The 18,021-nt window shown below is 55.3% G+C and overlaps 1 protein-coding gene across 1 annotated transcript; it reads left to right on the top strand.

Annotated features, from left to right (window-relative positions):
* Positions 1-9,703: 9,703 nt before the first annotated feature.
* Positions 9,704-11,228, top strand: RPS29 (ribosomal protein S29). The gene is made up of 3 exons (XM_071559324.1): positions 9,704-9,816; positions 10,883-10,982; positions 11,060-11,228. Exons 1-3 carry the CDS (start codon positions 9,755-9,757, stop codon positions 11,066-11,068), a joined length of 171 nt encoding a protein of 56 aa, XP_071415425.1. The 5' UTR covers positions 9,704-9,754; the 3' UTR covers positions 11,069-11,228.
* The last annotated feature ends 6,793 nt before the right edge of the window (positions 11,229-18,021 follow it).

Genomic DNA, 18,021 nt, shown 5'->3' with positions numbered 1-18,021 from the left:
GTCCCCTGTGTGCCCAAAGTGTCCCGTGTGTGCCCAAAGTGTCCCCTGTGTGTGCCCAAAGTGTCCCGTGTGTGCCCAAAGTGTCCCTGTGTGTGCCCAAAGTGTCCAGGTGTGCCCAAAGTGTCCCCTGTGTGTGCCCAAAGTGTCCCCTGTGTGTGCCCAAAGTGTCCCCTCTGTGTGCCCAAAGTGTCCGTGTGTGCCCAAAGTGTCCCTGTGTGCCCAAAGTGTCCCTGTGTGCCCAAAGTGTCCCGTGTGTGCCCAAAGTGTCCTCTGTGTGTGCCCAAAGTGTCCCGTGTGTGCCCAAAGTGTCCCCTGTGTGTGCCCAAAGTGTCCGTGTGTGCCCAAAGTGTCCCGTGTGTGCCCAAAGTGTCCCTGTGTGTGCCCAAAGTGTCCCCTGTGTGTGCCCAAAGTGTCCCCTGTGTGTGCCCAAAGTGTCCCTGTGTGTGCCCAAAGTGTCCCCGTGTGTGCCCAAAGTGTCCCTGTGTGTGCCCAAAGTGTCCCCTGTGTGTGCCCAAAGTGTCCCAGGTGTGCCCAAAGTGTCCCGTGTGTGCCCAAAGTGTCCCCTGTGTGTGCCCAAAGTGTCCCCTGTGTGCCCAAAGTGTCCCGTGTGTGCCCAAAGTGTCCCAGGTGTGTGCCCAAAGTGTCCCGTGTGTGCCCAAAGTGTCCCCTGTGTGCCCAAAGTGTCCCTGTGTGTGCCCAAAGTGTCCGTGTGTGCCCAAAGTGTCCCCTGTGTGTGCCCAAAGTGTCCCGTGTGTGCCCAAAGTGTCCCCTGTGTGTGTCCAAAATGTCCCAGGTCTGCCCAAAGTGTCCCCTGTGTGCCCAAAGTGTCCCCTGTGTGTGCCCAAAGTGTCCCCTGTGTGTGCCCAAAGTGTCCGTGTGTGCCCAAAGTGTCCCGTGTGTGCCCAAAGTGTCCCGTGTGTGTGTCCAAAATGTCCCAGGTCTGCCCAAAGTGTCCCGTGTGTGCCCAAAGTGTCCCCTGTGTGTGCCCAAAGTGTCCCCTGTGTGTGCCCAAAGTGTCCCGTGTGTGCCCAAAGTGTCCGTGTGTGCCCAAAGTGTCCGTGTGTGCCCAAAGTGTCCGTGTGTGTGCCCAAAGTGTCCCCCGTGTGTGCCCAAAGTGTTCCCTGTGTGTGCCCAAAGTGTCCCCCGTGTGTGCCCAAAGTGTCTCCTGTGTGTGCCCAAAGTGTCCTGTGTGTGCCCAAAGTGTCCCCGTGTGTGCCCAAAGTGTCCTCTGTGTGTGCCCAAAGTGTCCCTGTGTGCCCAAAGTGTCCCTGTGTGTGCCCAAAGTGTCCCCTGTGTGTGCCCAAAGTGTCCCCTGTGTGTGCCCAAAGTGTCCTGTGTGTGCCCAAAGTGTCCCCGTGTGTGCCCAAAGTGTCCTCTGTGTGTGCCCAAAGTGTCCCTGTGTGCCCAAAGTGTCCCTGTGTGTGCCCAAAGTGTCCCCTGTGTGTGCCCAAAGTGTCCTGGGTGTGCCCAAAGTGTCCCCTGTGTGCCCAAAGTGTCCCGGGTGTGCCCAAAGTGTCCCGTGTGTGCCCAAAGTGTCCCCTGTGTGTGCCCAAAGTGTCCCTGTGTGTGCCCAAAGTGTCCCAGGTGTGCCCAAAGTGTCCCCGTGTGTGCCCAAAGTGTCCGCGTGTGCCCAAAGTGTCCGCGTGTGCCCAAAGCGTCCCTGTGTGTGCCCAAAGTGTCCCCTGTGTGTGCCCAAAGTGTCCCTGTGTGTGCCCAAAGTGTCCCCTGTGTGTGCCCAAAGTGTCCTCTGTGTGCCCAAAGTGCCCCGTGTGTGCCCAAAGTGTCCCGTGTGTGCCCAAAGTGTCCCTGTGTGTGCCCAAAGTGTCCCCTGTGTGTGCCCAAAGTGTCCCAGGTGTGCCCAAAGTGTCCCTGTGTGTGCCCAAAGTGTCCCGTGTGTGCCCAAAGTGTCCCGGGTGTGCCCAAAGTGTCCCCTGTGTGTGCCCAAAGTGTCCCCTGTGTGCCCAAAGTGTCCCGTGTGTGCCCAAAGTGTCCCGTGTGTGCCCAAAGTGTCCCCTGTGTGTGCCCAAAGTGTCCCCTGTGTGCCCAAAGTGTCCCGTGTGTGCCCAAAGTGTCCCCTGTGTGTGCCCAAAGTGTCCCGTGTGTGCCCAAAGTGTCCCTGTGTGTGCCCAAAGTGTCCAGGTGTGCCCAAAGTGTCCCCTGTGTGTGCCCAAAGTGTCCCCTGTGTGTGCCCAAAGTGTCCCCTCTGTGTGCCCAAAGTGTCCGTGTGTGCCCAAAGTGTCCCTGTGTGCCCAAAGTGTCCCTGTGTGCCCAAAGTGTCCCGTGTGTGCCCAAAGTGTCCTCTGTGTGTGCCCAAAGTGTCCCGTGTGTGCCCAAAGTGTCCCCTGTGTGTGCCCAAAGTGTCCGTGTGTGCCCAAAGTGTCCCGTGTGTGCCCAAAGTGTCCCTGTGTGTGCCCAAAGTGTCCCCTGTGTGTGCCCAAAGTGTCCCGTGTGTGCCCAAAGTGTCCCTGTGTGTGCCCAAAGTGTCCCCTGTGTGTGCCCAAAGTGTCCCAGGTGTGCCCAAAGTGTCCCGTGTGTGCCCAAAGTGTCCCCTGTGTGTGCCCAAAGTGTCCCCTGTGTGCCCAAAGTGTCCCGTGTGTGCCCAAAGTGTCCCAGGTGTGTGCCCAAAGTGTCCCGTGTGTGCCCAAAGTGTCCCCTGTGTGCCCAAAGTGTCCCTGTGTGTGCCCAAAGTGTCCGTGTGTGCCCAAAGTGTCCCCTGTGTGTGCCCAAAGTGTCCCGTGTGTGCCCAAAGTGTCCCCTGTGTGTGTCCAAAATGTCCCAGGTCTGCCCAAAGTGTCCCCTGTGTGCCCAAAGTGTCCCCTGTGTGTGCCCAAAGTGTCCCCTGTGTGTGCCCAAAGTGTCCGTGTGTGCCCAAAGTGTCCCGTGTGTGCCCAAAGTGTCCCGTGTGTGTGTCCAAAATGTCCCAGGTCTGCCCAAAGTGTCCCGTGTGTGCCCAAAGTGTCCCCTGTGTGTGCCCAAAGTGTCCCCTGTGTGTGCCCAAAGTGTCCCGTGTGTGCCCAAAGTGTCCGTGTGTGCCCAAAGTGTCCGTGTGTGCCCAAAGTGTCCGTGTGTGTGCCCAAAGTGTCCCCCGTGTGTGCCCAAAGTGTTCCCTGTGTGTGCCCAAAGTGTCCCCCGTGTGTGCCCAAAGTGTCTCCTGTGTGTGCCCAAAGTGTCCTGTGTGTGCCCAAAGTGTCCCCGTGTGTGCCCAAAGTGTCCTCTGTGTGTGCCCAAAGTGTCCCTGTGTGCCCAAAGTGTCCCTGTGTGTGCCCAAAGTGTCCCCTGTGTGTGCCCAAAGTGTCCCCTGTGTGTGCCCAAAGTGTCCTGTGTGTGCCCAAAGTGTCCCCGTGTGTGCCCAAAGTGTCCTCTGTGTGTGCCCAAAGTGTCCCTGTGTGCCCAAAGTGTCCCTGTGTGTGCCCAAAGTGTCCCCTGTGTGTGCCCAAAGTGTCCTGGGTGTGCCCAAAGTGTCCCCTGTGTGCCCAAAGTGTCCCGGGTGTGCCCAAAGTGTCCCGTGTGTGCCCAAAGTGTCCCCTGTGTGTGCCCAAAGTGTCCCTGTGTGTGCCCAAAGTGTCCCAGGTGTGCCCAAAGTGTCCCCGTGTGTGCCCAAAGTGTCCGCGTGTGCCCAAAGTGTCCGCGTGTGCCCAAAGCGTCCCTGTGTGTGCCCAAAGTGTCCCCTGTGTGTGCCCAAAGTGTCCCTGTGTGTGCCCAAAGTGTCCCCTGTGTGTGCCCAAAGTGTCCTCTGTGTGCCCAAAGTGCCCCGTGTGTGCCCAAAGTGTCCCGTGTGTGCCCAAAGTGTCCCTGTGTGTGCCCAAAGTGTCCCCTGTGTGTGCCCAAAGTGTCCCAGGTGTGCCCAAAGTGTCCCGTGTGTGCCCAAAGTGTCCCCTGTGTGTGCCCAAAGTGTCCGTGTGTGCCCAAAGTGTCCCCTGTGTGTGCCCAAAGTGTCCGTGTGTGCCCAAAGTGTCCCCTGTGTGCCCAAAGTGTCCCGTGTGTGCCCAAAGTGTCCCAGGTGTGTGCCCAAAGTGTCCCCTGTGTGCCCAAAGTGTCCCTGTGTGTGCCCAAAGTGTCCGTGTGTGCCCAAAGTGTCCCCTGTGTGTGCCCAAAGTGTCCGTGTGTGCCCAAAGTGTCCCGTGTGTGCCCAAAGTGTCCCCTGTGTGTGTCCAAAATGTCCCAGGTCTGCCCAAAGTGTCCCCTGTGTGCCCAAAGTGTCCCCTGTGTGTGCCCAAAGTGTCCCCTGTGTGTGCCCAAAGTGTCCCCTGTGTGTGCCCAAAGTGTCCCGTGTGTGCCCAAAGTGTCCGTGTGTGCCCAAAGTGTCCGTGTGTGCCCAAAGTGTCCGTGTGTGTGCCCAAAGTGTCCCCCGTGTGTGCCCAAAGTGTTCCCTGTGTGTGCCCAAAGTGTCCCCCGTGTGTGCCCAAAGTGTCTCCTGTGTGTGCCCAAAGTGTCCTGTGTGTGCCCAAAGTGTCCCCGTGTGTGCCCAAAGTGTCCTCTGTGTGTGCCCAAAGTGTCCCTGTGTGCCCAAAGTGTCCCTGTGTGTGCCCAAAGTGTCCCCTGTGTGTGCCCAAAGTGTCCCGTGTGTGCCCAAAGTGTCCCTGTGTGCCCAAAGTGTCCTGGGTGTGCCCAAAGTGTCCCCTGTGTGTGCCCAAAGTGTCCCCTGTGTGTGCCCAAAGTGTCCCGTGTGTGCCCAAAGTGTCCCGTGTGTGCCCAAAGTGTCCCGTGTGTGCCCAAAGTGTCCCCTGTGTGCCCAAAGTGTCCCGGGTGTGCCCAAAGTGTCCCGTGTGTGCCCAAAGTGTCCTGGGTGTGCCCAAAGTGTCCCGTGTGTGCCCAAAGTGTCCCCTGTGTGTGCCCAAAGTGTCCCTGTGTGTGCCCAAAGTGTCCCAGGTGTGCCCAAAGTGTCCCCGTGTGTGCCCAAAGTGTCCCGTGTGCCCAAAGTGTCCCCGTGTGTGCCCAAAGTGTCCCCTGTGTGTGCCCAAAGTGTCCCCTGTGTGTGCCCAAAGTGTCCCGGGTGTGCCCAAAGTGTCCCCTGTGTGTGCCCAGAGTGTCCCGGGTGTGCCCAAAGTGTCCCGTGTGTGCCCAAAGTGTCCCTGTGTGTGCCCAAAGTGTCCCCTGTGTGTGCCCAAAGCGTCCCTGTGTGTGCCCAAAGTGTCCCCTGTGTGTGCCCAAAGTGTCCCTGTGTGTGCCCAAAGTGTCCCCTGTGTGTGCCCAAAGTGTCCTCTGTGTGCCCAAAGTGCCCCGTGTGTGCCCAAAGTGTCCCGTGTGTGCCCAAAGTGTCCGTGTGTGTGCCCAAAGTGTCCGTGTGTGTGCCCAAAGTGTCCCCTGTGTGTGCCCAAAGTGTCCCAGGTGTGCCCAAAGTGTCCGTGTGTGTGCCCAAAGTGTCCCCTGTGTGTGCCCAAAGTGTCCCGTGTGTGTGCCCAAAGTGTCCTGTGTGTGTGCCCAAAGTGTCCCCTGTGTGTGCCCAAAGTGTCCCCTGTGTGTGCCCAAAGTGTCCCGTGTGTGTGTGCCCAAAGTGTCCCCTGTGTGTGCCCAAAGTGTCCCCTCTGTGTGCCCAAAGTGTCCGTGTGTGCCCAAAGTGTCCCCTGTGTGTGCCCAAAGTGTCCCCTGTGTGTGCCCAAAGTGTCCGTGTGTGCCCAAGGTGTCCCCTGTGTGTGCCCAAAGTGTCCCCTGTGTGTGCCCAAAGTGTCCCGGGTGTGCCCAAAGTGTCCCCTGTGTGTGCCCAAGGTGTCCCGTGTGTGCCCAAAGTGTCCCGGGTGTGCCCAAAGTGTCCCCTGTGTGTGCCCAAAGTGTCCCAGGTGTGCCCAAAGTGTCCCCTGTGTGTGCCCAAAGTGTCCCCTGTGTGTGCCCAAAGTGTCCCATGTGTGCCCAAAGTGTCCGCGTGTGCCCAAAGTGTCCCTGTGTGTGCCCAAAGTGTCCCGGGTGTGCCCAAAGTGTCCCCTGTGTGTGCCCAAAGTGTCCCCTGTGTGTGCCCAAAGTGTCCGTGTGTGCCCAAAGTGTCCCCTGTGTGTGCCCAAAGTGTCCCCTGTGTGTGCCCAAAGTGTCCGTGTGTGCCCAAAGTGTCCCCTGTGTGCCCAAAGTGTCCGTGTGTGCCCAAAGTGTCCGTGTGTGTGTGCCCAAAGTGTCCCCTGTGTGTGCCCAAAGGGTGCCAGGGGGAGGCGCTTTGCGTGCGGGTGATTTTAGGTTGTAAAAGGTGTTTTGGTGTGTGGTGGGTGTGTTTTGTTCAAAAAGGAGCCCGCGTGTCTTTGTGTTGCCCAGGCTGGGCTGGAGGGGTGCGGGTGCGGTGCGGGGCAGGCCAGGGGGAGGCGCTGTGTTCGCGTGTGATTTTGGGTTGTAAAAGGTGTTTTTTGAGTGGGGTGGGTGTGTTTTTGTTCAAAATGGATCCCGCGTGTCTCTGTGTTGCCCAGGCTGGGCTGGATGTGCGAGTGATGTGTCGGTGTGTGCCCAAAGGGTGCCAGGGGGAGGCGCTGTGTTCGCGTGTGATTTTGGGTTGTAAAAGGTGTTTTTTGAGTGGGGTGGGTGCGTTTTGGGTGAAAAAGGAGCCCGCGTGTCTCTGTGTTGCCCAGGCTAAGCTGGAGGGGCTGTTCACAGGCGCGATCCCGCTACTGACCGCCACGGGAGCTTTGACCTGCTCCGTGTCCGACCTGGGCCGGTTCACCCCTCCTTAGTCAACCTGGTGTCCCGCAGCTCCCCGCGGGTCACCATATTGATGGCGGCCTTAGCTTGGACGCCCGCTCGGCACAGCGCGCTGCAGCCCAGAACTCCTGGGCTCAAGCGATCCGTCGGGCTCAGCCTCCCCGGCAGCTGGGACTACAGGCGCGCGCCACCGCGCCCGGCGAGCGCTCTCTCCGCCGGCAGCGTACACAGCGCTTAGAGCCGTGACGTCACGGGGCGGTACTGCCATGACGTCACGGGGCGGTACTACCATGACGCTATGGGGCGGTACTGCAATGACGTAATGGGGCGTTACTGTCATGACGTCATGGGGCGGTACTGCAATGACGTAATGGGGCGTTACTACCATGACGTAATGGGGCGGGATGCTAATGACGTCATGGGGCGGGATAGCGATGACGTCACGGGCGGGGCGGGCCCGTCTCACACACGCACCCACCCAACTGCCAAAGTGTCGCAGGTCTGGCCTGGCTGTTGCCAACTCTGGACTGGCCCCCCCTTCCCCCTTGCAGGACCTTCTCAGCAAAGGAAAGGAAAAAAACTGAAAAGAAACACACTCTAAAGAAACTGAACTGAATAAAAAGAATAAATTATATTTACTAACATTTACAAACCACACTGTATACATGTAATGGTTTGACCCATGGCTTCCTCAGTAACCACTGTATCCAAGGAAGTTCCAATATTCCACACGTGTCTTCCACGTAGCAGGGGGGGAGTGGTTTGGGTTCTTACTTCCCTTCCTTGGCTGAGGAGCTGGAGGGAGGTGGTTGGAGTCTGGTCCCTCCGGTCCCTGGTGGTTCTCCTGTCCTGGGTGAGATTGTTTCATTCTTGTTCCCCTTCCTTGAGGTTTTTAATTGTGTTTGTTTTGATTCATTCGGTTTCTTTGGGTTGGGTTGGTGTCTTCCCTATTTTCCGGCTAATCCATCCCCTTTTCTCCCTTCCCCTCTCCCCTGGGGGGTGGGATCCTGTGTATTGTGTATACAGGGTGGTTTGTAAATATTAGTAAATATAATTTATTCTTTTTATTCAGTTCAGTTTCTTTAGAGTGTGTTTCTTTTCAGTTTTTTTTCCCTTTCCTTTGCTGGGAAGGTTCTGGGAGGGGGAAGGGGGGGCCAGTCCAGGGTTGGTGTCTTGGTTTGAGACAAGCAACTGCCAACCCCCCCAAGCACAGAGAGAAAAGCCTCCCTCCTAACACCAGGGAAAGGGAGGAAAAGAGAGGGGAAAGAAAAAAACCACTTCAAACTGCATTTATACTAAAACTACATATATTTTTCACAGAAAGAAAGAGACAATTAGAAGAGAGTACAAATATACACTCACACAAGTCTGCAACAACAACAAAGTCCAGTTCCCCACCTCAACTTCTGAATGAACACACAAATTCTACTGTCCTAACTACACATTACTTAAGAAGAAGCTTATTCCCCAGGGAGACAAACCCAAGCAGAAAGGAGAGACCCAGAACAACACAATTTACTTTCCTGAGATACCCTGTGAGCCAGTGGTGGGCCTGGTCCTCTCCATCCCCCCTGGGACAGCATCGTGTGTCCTCCCAAGAGGAGGCTGAGAAGTGACTCCTTAACCACTCCCACACTGGTTCCTACTGCCCTGGAGATGATGACAATGTGGGATGGAATCCAAAATTCCTGGCTAGAAGAGGTCAGCTGTTGGCTCAGCCCAGCTCAAGTCAGCTGACAGCTTCAGCCTAGTCCAGACTTCAGGGCCCAAATCCAGGCCCACCTGGGTGAACCCATAACAGTTGGCAACAGCGAGGCTAAACCTGCGACAATACACAATACACAGGATCCCACCCCCCAGGGGAGAGGGGAAGGGAGAAAAGGGGATTGATTAGCTGGAAAAAAATAGGGAAGGCACCAACTCAACTTAAAGAAACCCAATGAATCAAAACAAACACAATTAAAAACTTCGAGGAAGGGGAACAAGAATGAAACAATCTCACTCAGGACAGGAGAAACACCAGGGACTGGAGGGACCAGACTCCAACCACCTCCCTCCAGCTCCTCAGCCCAGAACACCGAAACTGCAGCTACTCCCTCACTGCTACGTGGAAGACAGGTGTGGAATACTTGTAACTTCCTTGGATACAGTGGTTACTGAGGAAGCCACGGGTCAAACCATTACACAAAGAGATCTCGTTCTGCCTGTTAAATGTCACGTATTTCTATGAGTGTGTTCTTCAGGCAATACATATAATTTAGAAATTGTAATTCACACCAAGATTTGACTAACAGGACAACATACTCTCCCTGCCATACCTGCACATACACAAGTTTTCATTTTCTCAGGGAAGGCCAATTATTGACCAACAATCAAATGTTGAGACTGTTTGAATAATGTTATAAAGCTGGAAGGTGCCTGTAGACAGAGACTAAACCTGGTGCTTGTAAAAGATATCCCCACTTGATGTAGTTTTATATTTTATACTGTTCACAACAGTTAAACCCCACAGTCTTAGTTAACAAACAAAGCCAATAAAATCATCTTACTCTTTTGGGTGGAAAACAAGAGGGTGGAATTGGAAATCTATTAAACAAAGGAATCAACTGCAATTATCACGTGAAAATAATCAATGCACCAAGAGAGTCATTAGCCAAATAAAAATTTGGATTCTTCACAGTAATTAACAAAAACCTATTGAAAATACTATGTAAATACCTCTTATTTCCCAAATCAAACACCAGGGGAGTAGAGGGCTGCCTCTCCCAATGACACTAAAGCAGAGGTGCAGGTGCAAAACCATTTGAGAAAAAAATAAGTCTTACAAAAGCACTTTATTACACAAATTAATTCAAATTAGTAAAGCAAATACATAAACGAATGAAAATTGGAGCTTTAAATAGTAAAAATTATCTTGTAACATGAGTAATAACCAATAAACTTCAAGTGCAGACAATGCACTGTCCCACTGCCCAGGGACACCGATATAAATTTCCATTATTTGCCGTACGGGGCGGGCGGGCGGTGGGTGTGTGAGACGGGCCCGCCCCGGCCGTGACGGGACGCGCTCGGCACGCCGGGAGACACCGGGAGGGGTATAAGGACGTGAGGCCGCCGCCATTTCCTTCTCGCCGCCGCCATGGGACACCAGCAGCTCTACTGGAGCCATCCCAGGAAGTTCGGGCAGGGATCCCGCTCCTGGTTGGTGCCGCTCCTCTGTGCGCCCCTCAGGCTGAGCCCCCGCCGCCATTGCCCCCCTCAGACACCCCCTCGCCGTTCCCCTCTCTATCCCGGCATTACCGCTCTCCCGGCATTGCCGCTTTCCCCTCACACCCTCACCCGCCATTCCCCACTCTCCCCTCACACGCCCCCCCTTGCCATTATCCCTCTCCCCTCACGGCCCTGCCCCGCCATTACCCCTTGTCCCCTCACACACCTCCCGGCATTTCCCCTTCTCCCCTCACACGCCCCCACCCGGCCATTCCCCCCTCCCCTCACGGCCCTCTCCCGCCATTATCCCCTCTCTTCTGCCCTCACACACCCCCTCCCGGCCATTCCGCTCTCTCCTCTCCCCTCACGGCCTTGTCCCGCCATTCCTCCCCCTCCTCTCCCCTCACGGCCCTGTCCCGCCATTCCTCCCCTTCCTCTCCCTTCACATGCCCCCTCCCGGCCATTCCTCCCCCTCCTCTCCCCTCACATGCCCCGTCCCGGCCATTCCGCCCCCTCCTCTCCCCTCACGGCCCTGTCCCGCCATTCCTCCCCTTCCTCTCCCTTCACATGCCCCCTCCCGGCCATTCCTCCCCCTCCTCTCCCCTCACATGCCCCGTCCCGGTCATTCCTCCCCTTCCTCTCCCCTCACATGCCCCGTCCCGGTCATTCCTCCCCTTCCTCTCCCCTCACATGCCCCGTCCCGGTCATTCCTCCCCTTCCTCTCCCCTCACATGCCCCGTCCCGGTCATTCCTCCCCTTCCTCTCCCCTCACATGCCCCGTCCCGGTCATTCCTCCCCTTCCTCTCCCCTCACATGCCCCGTCCCGGTCATTCCTCCCCTTCCTCTCCCCTCACATGCCCCGTCCCGGTCATTCCTCCCCTTCCTCTCCCCTCACATGCCCCGTCCCGGTCATTCCTCCCCTTCCTCTCCCCTCACATGCCCCGTCCCGGCCATTCCCCCCTCTCCTCTCCCCTCACGGCCCTGTCCCGCCATTCCCCCCTCTCCTCTCCCCTCACACATTCGCCCCCGCCATTGCCGCTCTCCTCTCCCCTCACAGCCGCGTGTGCTCGAACCGCCACGGCCTCATCCGCAAGTACGGCCTGAACATGTGCCGGCAGTGCTTCCGCCAGTACGCCAAAGACATCGGGTTCATCAAGGTGAGCCCTGGGGCAGCGCCGCGGCCATGGCCGAGCCGGGCCCCGCTGAACCCCCCCTCTCTGTGTCTCTCTTGCAGCTGGACTGAGCGCACAGGAGGATGAGGCGGCAGCCCGGAGATCCCGGGGCATCCCTGACACATCCTGGGATATCCCTGGCATGTCCAGCTCGCGGGGCATCCCTGGCCATCCCCGGCACACCCGCAGTGTCTCGGCTCAGCCTTACTCAATAAATGCTCTCCCAGTCCAGCTGCTCGGTGCGTGTTTGCTCTGTGTCGAGATGTTGGTGGCTGCAGGGGTTCCTCTCCTGGAGCAGAGAGGGCTGCCCTGCTCTCCTTGGATTCCCCGCCTGGTGGTCTCCATGGTGTTTGGTGCTCCAATGATGCCCCTGAGCCTTCAAGTTTGCAAATGCCAGGGATGGATGGGCAGCTTGGAGTGACTGGGAGGACCAGGCAGTCTGCTGGAATGTGGGTGTCAGCCATGGAATTATGGAATGGCTTGGATTGGAAGGGACCTTGAAGCCCATCCAGTGCCACCCCTACCATGGGCAGGGACACCTCCCACTATCCCAGGTTGCTCCAAGCCCCATCCAGCCTGGCCTGGGACACTCCCAGGGATGGGGCACTCCCTCTGAAACTCCATGAGTTAATATGGTTGGAGCCACACGCCCCTTCCCCTTCCATCTGGCATTTTCCAGAGTCTCCAGCCACATAACAGGTGTAATATGATGGGACTGCAAAGAGTATTAGCAAAGGACTGGAATTAAGCTTTCCATTTCCTTACTGGGGACTGAAAGTGCATCTCTCCTGCTCTTCAGGTGGGTTTGGAGCCCCTCAGCTGCAGCCCCACTGCTCTGATGAGGTGACTGAGCAGGTGAAGGCTTTCCTTACACCTTTGGGAGTCTCTCACAGCCTCTATTTTGTCTCCCTGGATATTAAATTTAAGAGGTGGTGAGCAGGAAATGGGAACAAATCCAGGTGTGCCCACAGCAAGAGCTGAAGGGCTGTGGGATAATCCCAGGATGGTTTGGGTTGGAAGGGGCCTTAAACCCCTCTCGTTCCACCCTTTGCCACAGGCAGGGACACTTCCCACTATCCCAGGTTGCTCCAAGCCCTGTCCAACCTCTCCTTGGTCACATCCAGGGCTGGGGCAGCCACAGCTTCTCTGGCAACAGGTAACGCTGGGTTGGCAGCAGCTTTGGGGCTGCTTTTCCTCCCCTTGTCTGGATAATTCCCACTGAGCTCTCTGCTGCTTTTAGGAGCCACATGAAACTGAGGAGACTTGGGAAAACCTCTGGGAAGTCACACACAAATGTGGAAATGTGATTTAGAACAGCTCCAGCTGGGTTGGTGCATCCACTGCACTGGGGACAGGTATCCTGGGAAAAGGGCAGGGATAATGCCTGGCTGGGGTCAGGAGTGCTGAGGGGCAGCTGGAGCTGAGCTTGGAAAGGGATACAAAGATGACCAAGGGCTTGTTCAGCCAGGGAATTTTTTCTTACAGGGAGGGTGGGCAGGCCTGGCACAGGTGCCCAGAGAAGCTGTGGCTGCCCCATCCCTGGGAGTGTCCCAGGCCAGGCTGGACAGGGCTTGGAGCAGCCTGGGCTGGTGGGAGGTGTCAGGAATGGAACCAGGTGGGCTTTAAGGTCCTTTCCAACCCAAAACATGCCATGAGTTGGGAAAAAGGTGGTGGTACCATCCTAAGAGCTTTGTTACCTGAGCACTAAACCCCCTGTGAGTTACATGGGAGGAACAGCAAGTCTTGGGACACTAAATAACATCAATTCATACCTAAAACCTGATAAAAAAATAGAGGATCACTCTATGGATCTGCCTTGCTCAGGATTTCCACGTTCCCTTTTCCTTGAGCCTGGGACTGGATGATTCCTGAGACAGTTCCTTCATTCCACTGTTGTCCCATTCCCAAAATGCCATGTGGATGGTGCTGGAAGGTGGTGGTGAGGAAGCAGCTCCTGTTCCTGCTCTTCCCAGCCCAGCCAGGGATGTGGATTTGGCATCAGCTCGGGGAGCTCTGCCTGGTGCTGAGCCAGGTGTGGTGCTGGAAATGGTTAAATCCTGTTCCCATCAGCAAACCCTTCAGTGAGGAGGTTCTACACTAAATAAAGAGAGATTGAGTTGCTCTGCTGGTGGTTTTGGGCTTTTTTTCCCCAAGGTTTCTGTTGATGGACACAGGGAAGTGAATCCTGTGGGGTTTGTTTGGCTTTGGTGTGATCCTGAAGAATCACAAATTGCCTTTTTAACCAGTTACTGAATTTCTTGTTTTTGGCAGCTCTGAGTGAGGTGTAAAATTTTGGAGAAGCACAAAATCAGTGAGGGAGGATGCAGAATGTGAGGGGAAATCGGTGTGTTCCTGCCCTCACCAACATAGTGGGAGAAGGAGGATGTTCCCAAGCTTTGGAAGTGGCAGCAGGATCAGAATTATTGAAGTTCTCAGAGCTGTTTGAGCTTTGCAGGGAGTTTCACTTCAAGAGAGACCCTTTGGTGTTGAAGCATGTCCTGAGCCCCCCAGATCTCTGTGCCAGAACATCTCCTCATCTACATGATGAAAAACAAACACATAATAATACACAAAATAAAATATAAAATCCCAAATTGCTGGGGCTGATAATTCCACAGCAGCTTCCTGTTGAAAGCCAAGCTAAAATAAATTTTGAAATTACTTTGTACACATTAAAATACCTAAATTGCCACATTGTAATTTTGAAAAAGCTTTAGACCTCCCTCCCTTTTCCCTCTTGTGTTGCTCCCATCTTCTAACTCTGGGGAGAAAGTGATGTAGGACAACCTGTAATTCCATTTTAGCTCCTCGCTGCCTTAACCAGGAATTTATTGCTCAATACACAAGGAAGATGAGGTGCCAAACCCTTGAATTTCCTGAGCTCATTGTGCAAATTGCCGTTTTGTTTCTTCCCCAAGCTTGTGGTTTCAGCCTCTGAGGGCTCACAGGTGTGAAGCTCGAGCTCAATTTGGATGCAAAATCGTTTATAAAGAGCTGCTGCTTCCACTGAAGAACAGGTAAAATCAAAATATTCCTCAAGGACTTTGCATTATTAGCGAACAACTAATCCAAGTTTTCCTGTAGGGAAATAAAGCTGCCTCCTCAGAGCCAAGGGAAAGGCAGTGATGTCTTGGCTTCCACAGGGATGAGCCTGAAATAGCTGAAATTGGGTTTAGAAGGGATTTGGACCCTGAAAAAAAAACACTAAATGGCACTGGATTATGCACCAGATAAAATCTACAGTTGTCAGAGGCTCCAGGAGGAATTTTCAAGGCTTTGGGTAAAACATTGGCTTCTAAACTTACCCTTAGGCTGGGAAATGAAGGAAATGTAGGAGAGCAGCAAAATTCCTGCGGGGAATCTGGGACAGCACCGGTGTTGGGAGTATTTAGTGAGGACCCTCCTGGTGCAGAGGGGGCTTGGGCTCCCTGGAATGGGGTTCGTGGTTGATTTTTGGGCTCTTCTCCTTCTTCCAGCATGTCAAGGTGACTTCCAGCTTGGCCAGGTGGATCCCAATCCCCTGGATTGGGATCTGGCAGCTCCTCTGCCCGGGGTTCACTTCCCCAGCTGGGACTGGCACAACACTTTGGCACCATGAAATGTGTTCAGGCAGGGAGAGCAGATTGTCCAGGGATGGGGATATTCCCAATATTGACATTCCTGAATTCCTGCAAGGGGCAAACTCCACCTGAGGCTGCTCCAACGTGTGTCACCTGCAGGCTGTGCTTGGGGCAGAGAGAGCAGAGCTCAGAGCTGTTCATCATTCCAGGCTGAGGGAAAGGGAGAAGGATCCTCCAGAGGGTGGGAGCAGGGACAGGCAGCCTGGCAGGATACACAGAGCTTGTCCAAGCAGGAATTAGGTCGGGAAAGCCTTGGGAGAATTAAATCTGACCAGGGCCAAAGGCTTCTGAGAGGACCTTGGTGATAAAAGGGAGACCAGGGACAATGTGGTCCCTCTCCAGAAGGAAAAGGGAGACCTGGTGATCAGGGGGCTGGAGCCAGGCTGGGAGAGCTGGGGGTGCCCACCTGGGGAAGAGAAGGCTCCAGGGAGATCTGAGAGCCCCTGCCAGGGCCTAAAGGGGCTCCAGGGAGATCTGAGAGCCCCTGCCAGGGCCTAAAGGGGCTCCAGGGAGATCTGAGAGTCCCTGCCAGGGCCTAAAGGGGCTCCAGAAGAGCTGGAGAGGCACTTTGGGTGCTTTGATTGATTCCCTTTGTGACCAGTGACCAGGTGAAGGTTTGAACATCTTCATTTCACTGAATGGTGGCCCCAGAGCAACCTGATGGCTCCATCTTTGGGCAGTTACTCACCCAAGGCTTGGCAAAAATAGGGTTAAATTTGGGGTTGAGGGATTAATTAAGCTTGATCAAAGCATTATGGATAGCTCAGGGAAGAAAAGCTCTGGAATTCTTTCAGTCAGGGCTGAGCTTCTTGTGGGAATATGGTGTTGGTGTGTGCTTGGAGACTCCACCTGGGATGCTGCATCAGCTCTGGGGGCCCAAGAAAAGAAGGACCTGTTGGAGAGATTCCAGAGGAGGCCACGGAGCTGCTCCAGGGCTGGAGCCCCTTTGGAGCCAGGCTGGGAGAGCTGGGGGGGTCACCTGGAGAAGAAAAGGCTCCAGGGACACCTGAGAGCCCCTGGCAGGGCCTGAAGGGGCTCCAGGAGAGATGGAGAGAGATTGGGGACAAGGGATGGAGGGACAGGACACAGGGAATGACTTCCCACTGCCAGAGGGCAGGGTTAGATGGGATATTGGGAAGGAATTGGTGTCTGGGAGGGTGGGCAGGCCCTGGCACAGGTTGGGCAGAGAAGCTGTGGCTGCCCCATCCCTGGGAGTGTCCCAGGCCAGGCTGGACAGGGCTTGGAGCAGCCTGGGCTGGTGGGAGGTGTCCCTGCCCATGGCAGGGGTGGCACTGAGTGGGCTTTGAGGTCCTTCCAACCCAGTCACGGAGATGCTCCAAGGGCTGGATCCCTCAGCTCTGGAGCCAGGCTGGGAGCGCTGGGGGGGCTCACCTGGAGCAGAGAAGGCTCCAGGAGTGATCTTAGAGCCCCTTCCAGTACCTGAAGGGGCTCCAGGAGAGCTGGAGAGGAACCGGGGACAAGGGATGGAGGGAGAGGACACAGGGAGGCAAATCCACCCAGCGCAGCATCGCTAGATGGCCCCCTCTGCCCGCGGTTCCATCGGCATTCCGCAATTCCGGGAGCCGGAGCGGGCAGGAGTTTGTCCTGCGGGTGTTCTGTCCCTGTTTTCTTTGGAGAAATCCCGGTGTGTGGAGTCCTTGCAGCCGGATGGCAGGACTGGGACGCGCTGACATCGGAAGCGAAATTCCAGTTCTTGCCATTCCTCTCCCTCTGATTTTGGTGCCTCCTGCTCTGGTCCTGCACACTCCTTTTGGGGAGGGAGCTGAAACCCAATCCCTGCTCAATCCCTGCTCGGGTTATCCCTGAGCTTCTCCAGCTGAATGCTGAGCTCCTCTGGTTCTTCCCAATCCCAGAGCTCTGCCCAGCCGTGCCAGCATCCCAAACACTCCTGAACTGAGGGATTTCAGTCAGGAATGTATCTTAGGAGAGTCTCACTCACATCTGTGTGTCACTCAGGTGGCTCAGGGCTGTGCTGAACCCCAGGGTGATGCTCCCTGCTCCAGGGAATGCTGCAGTGCTCCCGCATCCAGCACTGCAGCCACATGGGATTTGGATAAATCCCACAGATTCCTGTCCCCTGATTCCTGCACCAGGCAGGCTGGAATTGCAGCAATGCTCAGGTAGCCCAAGCTCCTACTTTATAATTTTATTTACTCCTTTAACAAACCTTTGCTGAACCTTCCCCATTCCGGTGCCCACATTTCCATTTTCCAGGAAAAATTCCTTCTTGGGAAGGGTGGTCAGGCTTTGGGACAGTGGAGTTCCCACCCTGGAGGTGTCCAAGGAGCAACTGGACGTGGCACTCAGTGGGTGACAAGGTGGGAATCAGGCAAAGGGTGGACTTGATCTTGGAGGCCTTTCCCTCAATAATTCTGGGAATCTGCATAACTGGGAAGCTGAAGGTCCAGGAAAGCCCAGGCAGATGGGCTGTGGCTGGGTGGGGAGCAGAAGTGCTTCTAAATAAAACACTTCCAAGGGCTGGCATTGGGCACCAGTGGCTCTGATTCATGTTCCTCACAGACAGTGTTTATTTATGGCATCTAAAATCCATTTCAATCAAACCATTTCCATAACTGAATATTTATGCCAACAGCCACTGAATGCTCCTTGACTAAACTGAAAACTATTTATTCAGTTATAAATGTTTACTTGTTTAGTGTCAAAACTGCCTCAAACAAACTTAAAAATCAAATTGCTGTCTCCTCCATTAGCAGCATTTCCGTGGTATTCCAGACAGCAGCTTGCTGAGCAATGATAATGTTGTGTCATCATTCCAGCTCAAATGGCTCTGGATATTTATCCCTTCTCATGGCTCTGATTGCCCAGAGAAGCTGTGGCTGCTCCTGAATCCCTGGGAGTGTCCCAGGCCAGGCTGGACAGGGCTTGGATCACCCTGGGCTGGTGGGAGGCATCCCTGCCTATGGAAAGGGTGGGATGGGATGAGCTTTGAGGTCCCTTCCAACCCAACCCATTTTGGGATGAACAGACTGACCAGGGCAGTGTTGGATCCCCATCCCTGGAGGGATTTAACGGCTCTGTGGATGTGGCACTTGGGGACATGGATCAGTGGTGACGTTGGCAGTGCTGGGGATGGTTGGACTTGGTGGTCTTAAAGGTCCCTCCAGGGACAGGGACTACCCCCTGTCCTGGGCAGCTGTGCCAGGGCTGGATAACCCTTTCCATGAAGGAATTTTCTCAATATCCAACCCAAAGCTCTCTGGGCAGCCCCTGCCAGTGCCTGCCCACCCTTTCCAGGAGGAAATTCCTGCTGCTGTGCCCCCTGCCCCTGCCCTGGCACACCCTGAGGCCGTTTCTCCTTGTCCCTGTCCCTGTTGGCCACTTAAGAAGGTGCCAAATGACATTCAGGAAACTCAAGTTGTGAG

This window comes from Pithys albifrons, chromosome 6 (assembly GCF_047495875.1).
Source record: "Pithys albifrons albifrons isolate INPA30051 chromosome 6, PitAlb_v1, whole genome shotgun sequence".
Classification (NCBI taxonomy): Eukaryota; Metazoa; Chordata; class Aves; order Passeriformes; family Thamnophilidae; genus Pithys; species Pithys albifrons.
This window is presented reverse-complemented; position numbering and strand designations above follow the sequence as displayed.

Coding starts and splice junctions, on each gene's coding strand:
- RPS29 (XM_071559324.1), top strand. CDS start 9,755: ATGGGACACCAGCAGCTCTACTGGAGCCATCCCAGGAAGTTCGGGCAG. Junction 9,817..10,882: donor GGGCAGGGATCCCGCTCCTG/GTTGGTGCCGCT, acceptor CTCCCCTCACAG/CCGCGTGTGCTCGAACCGCC.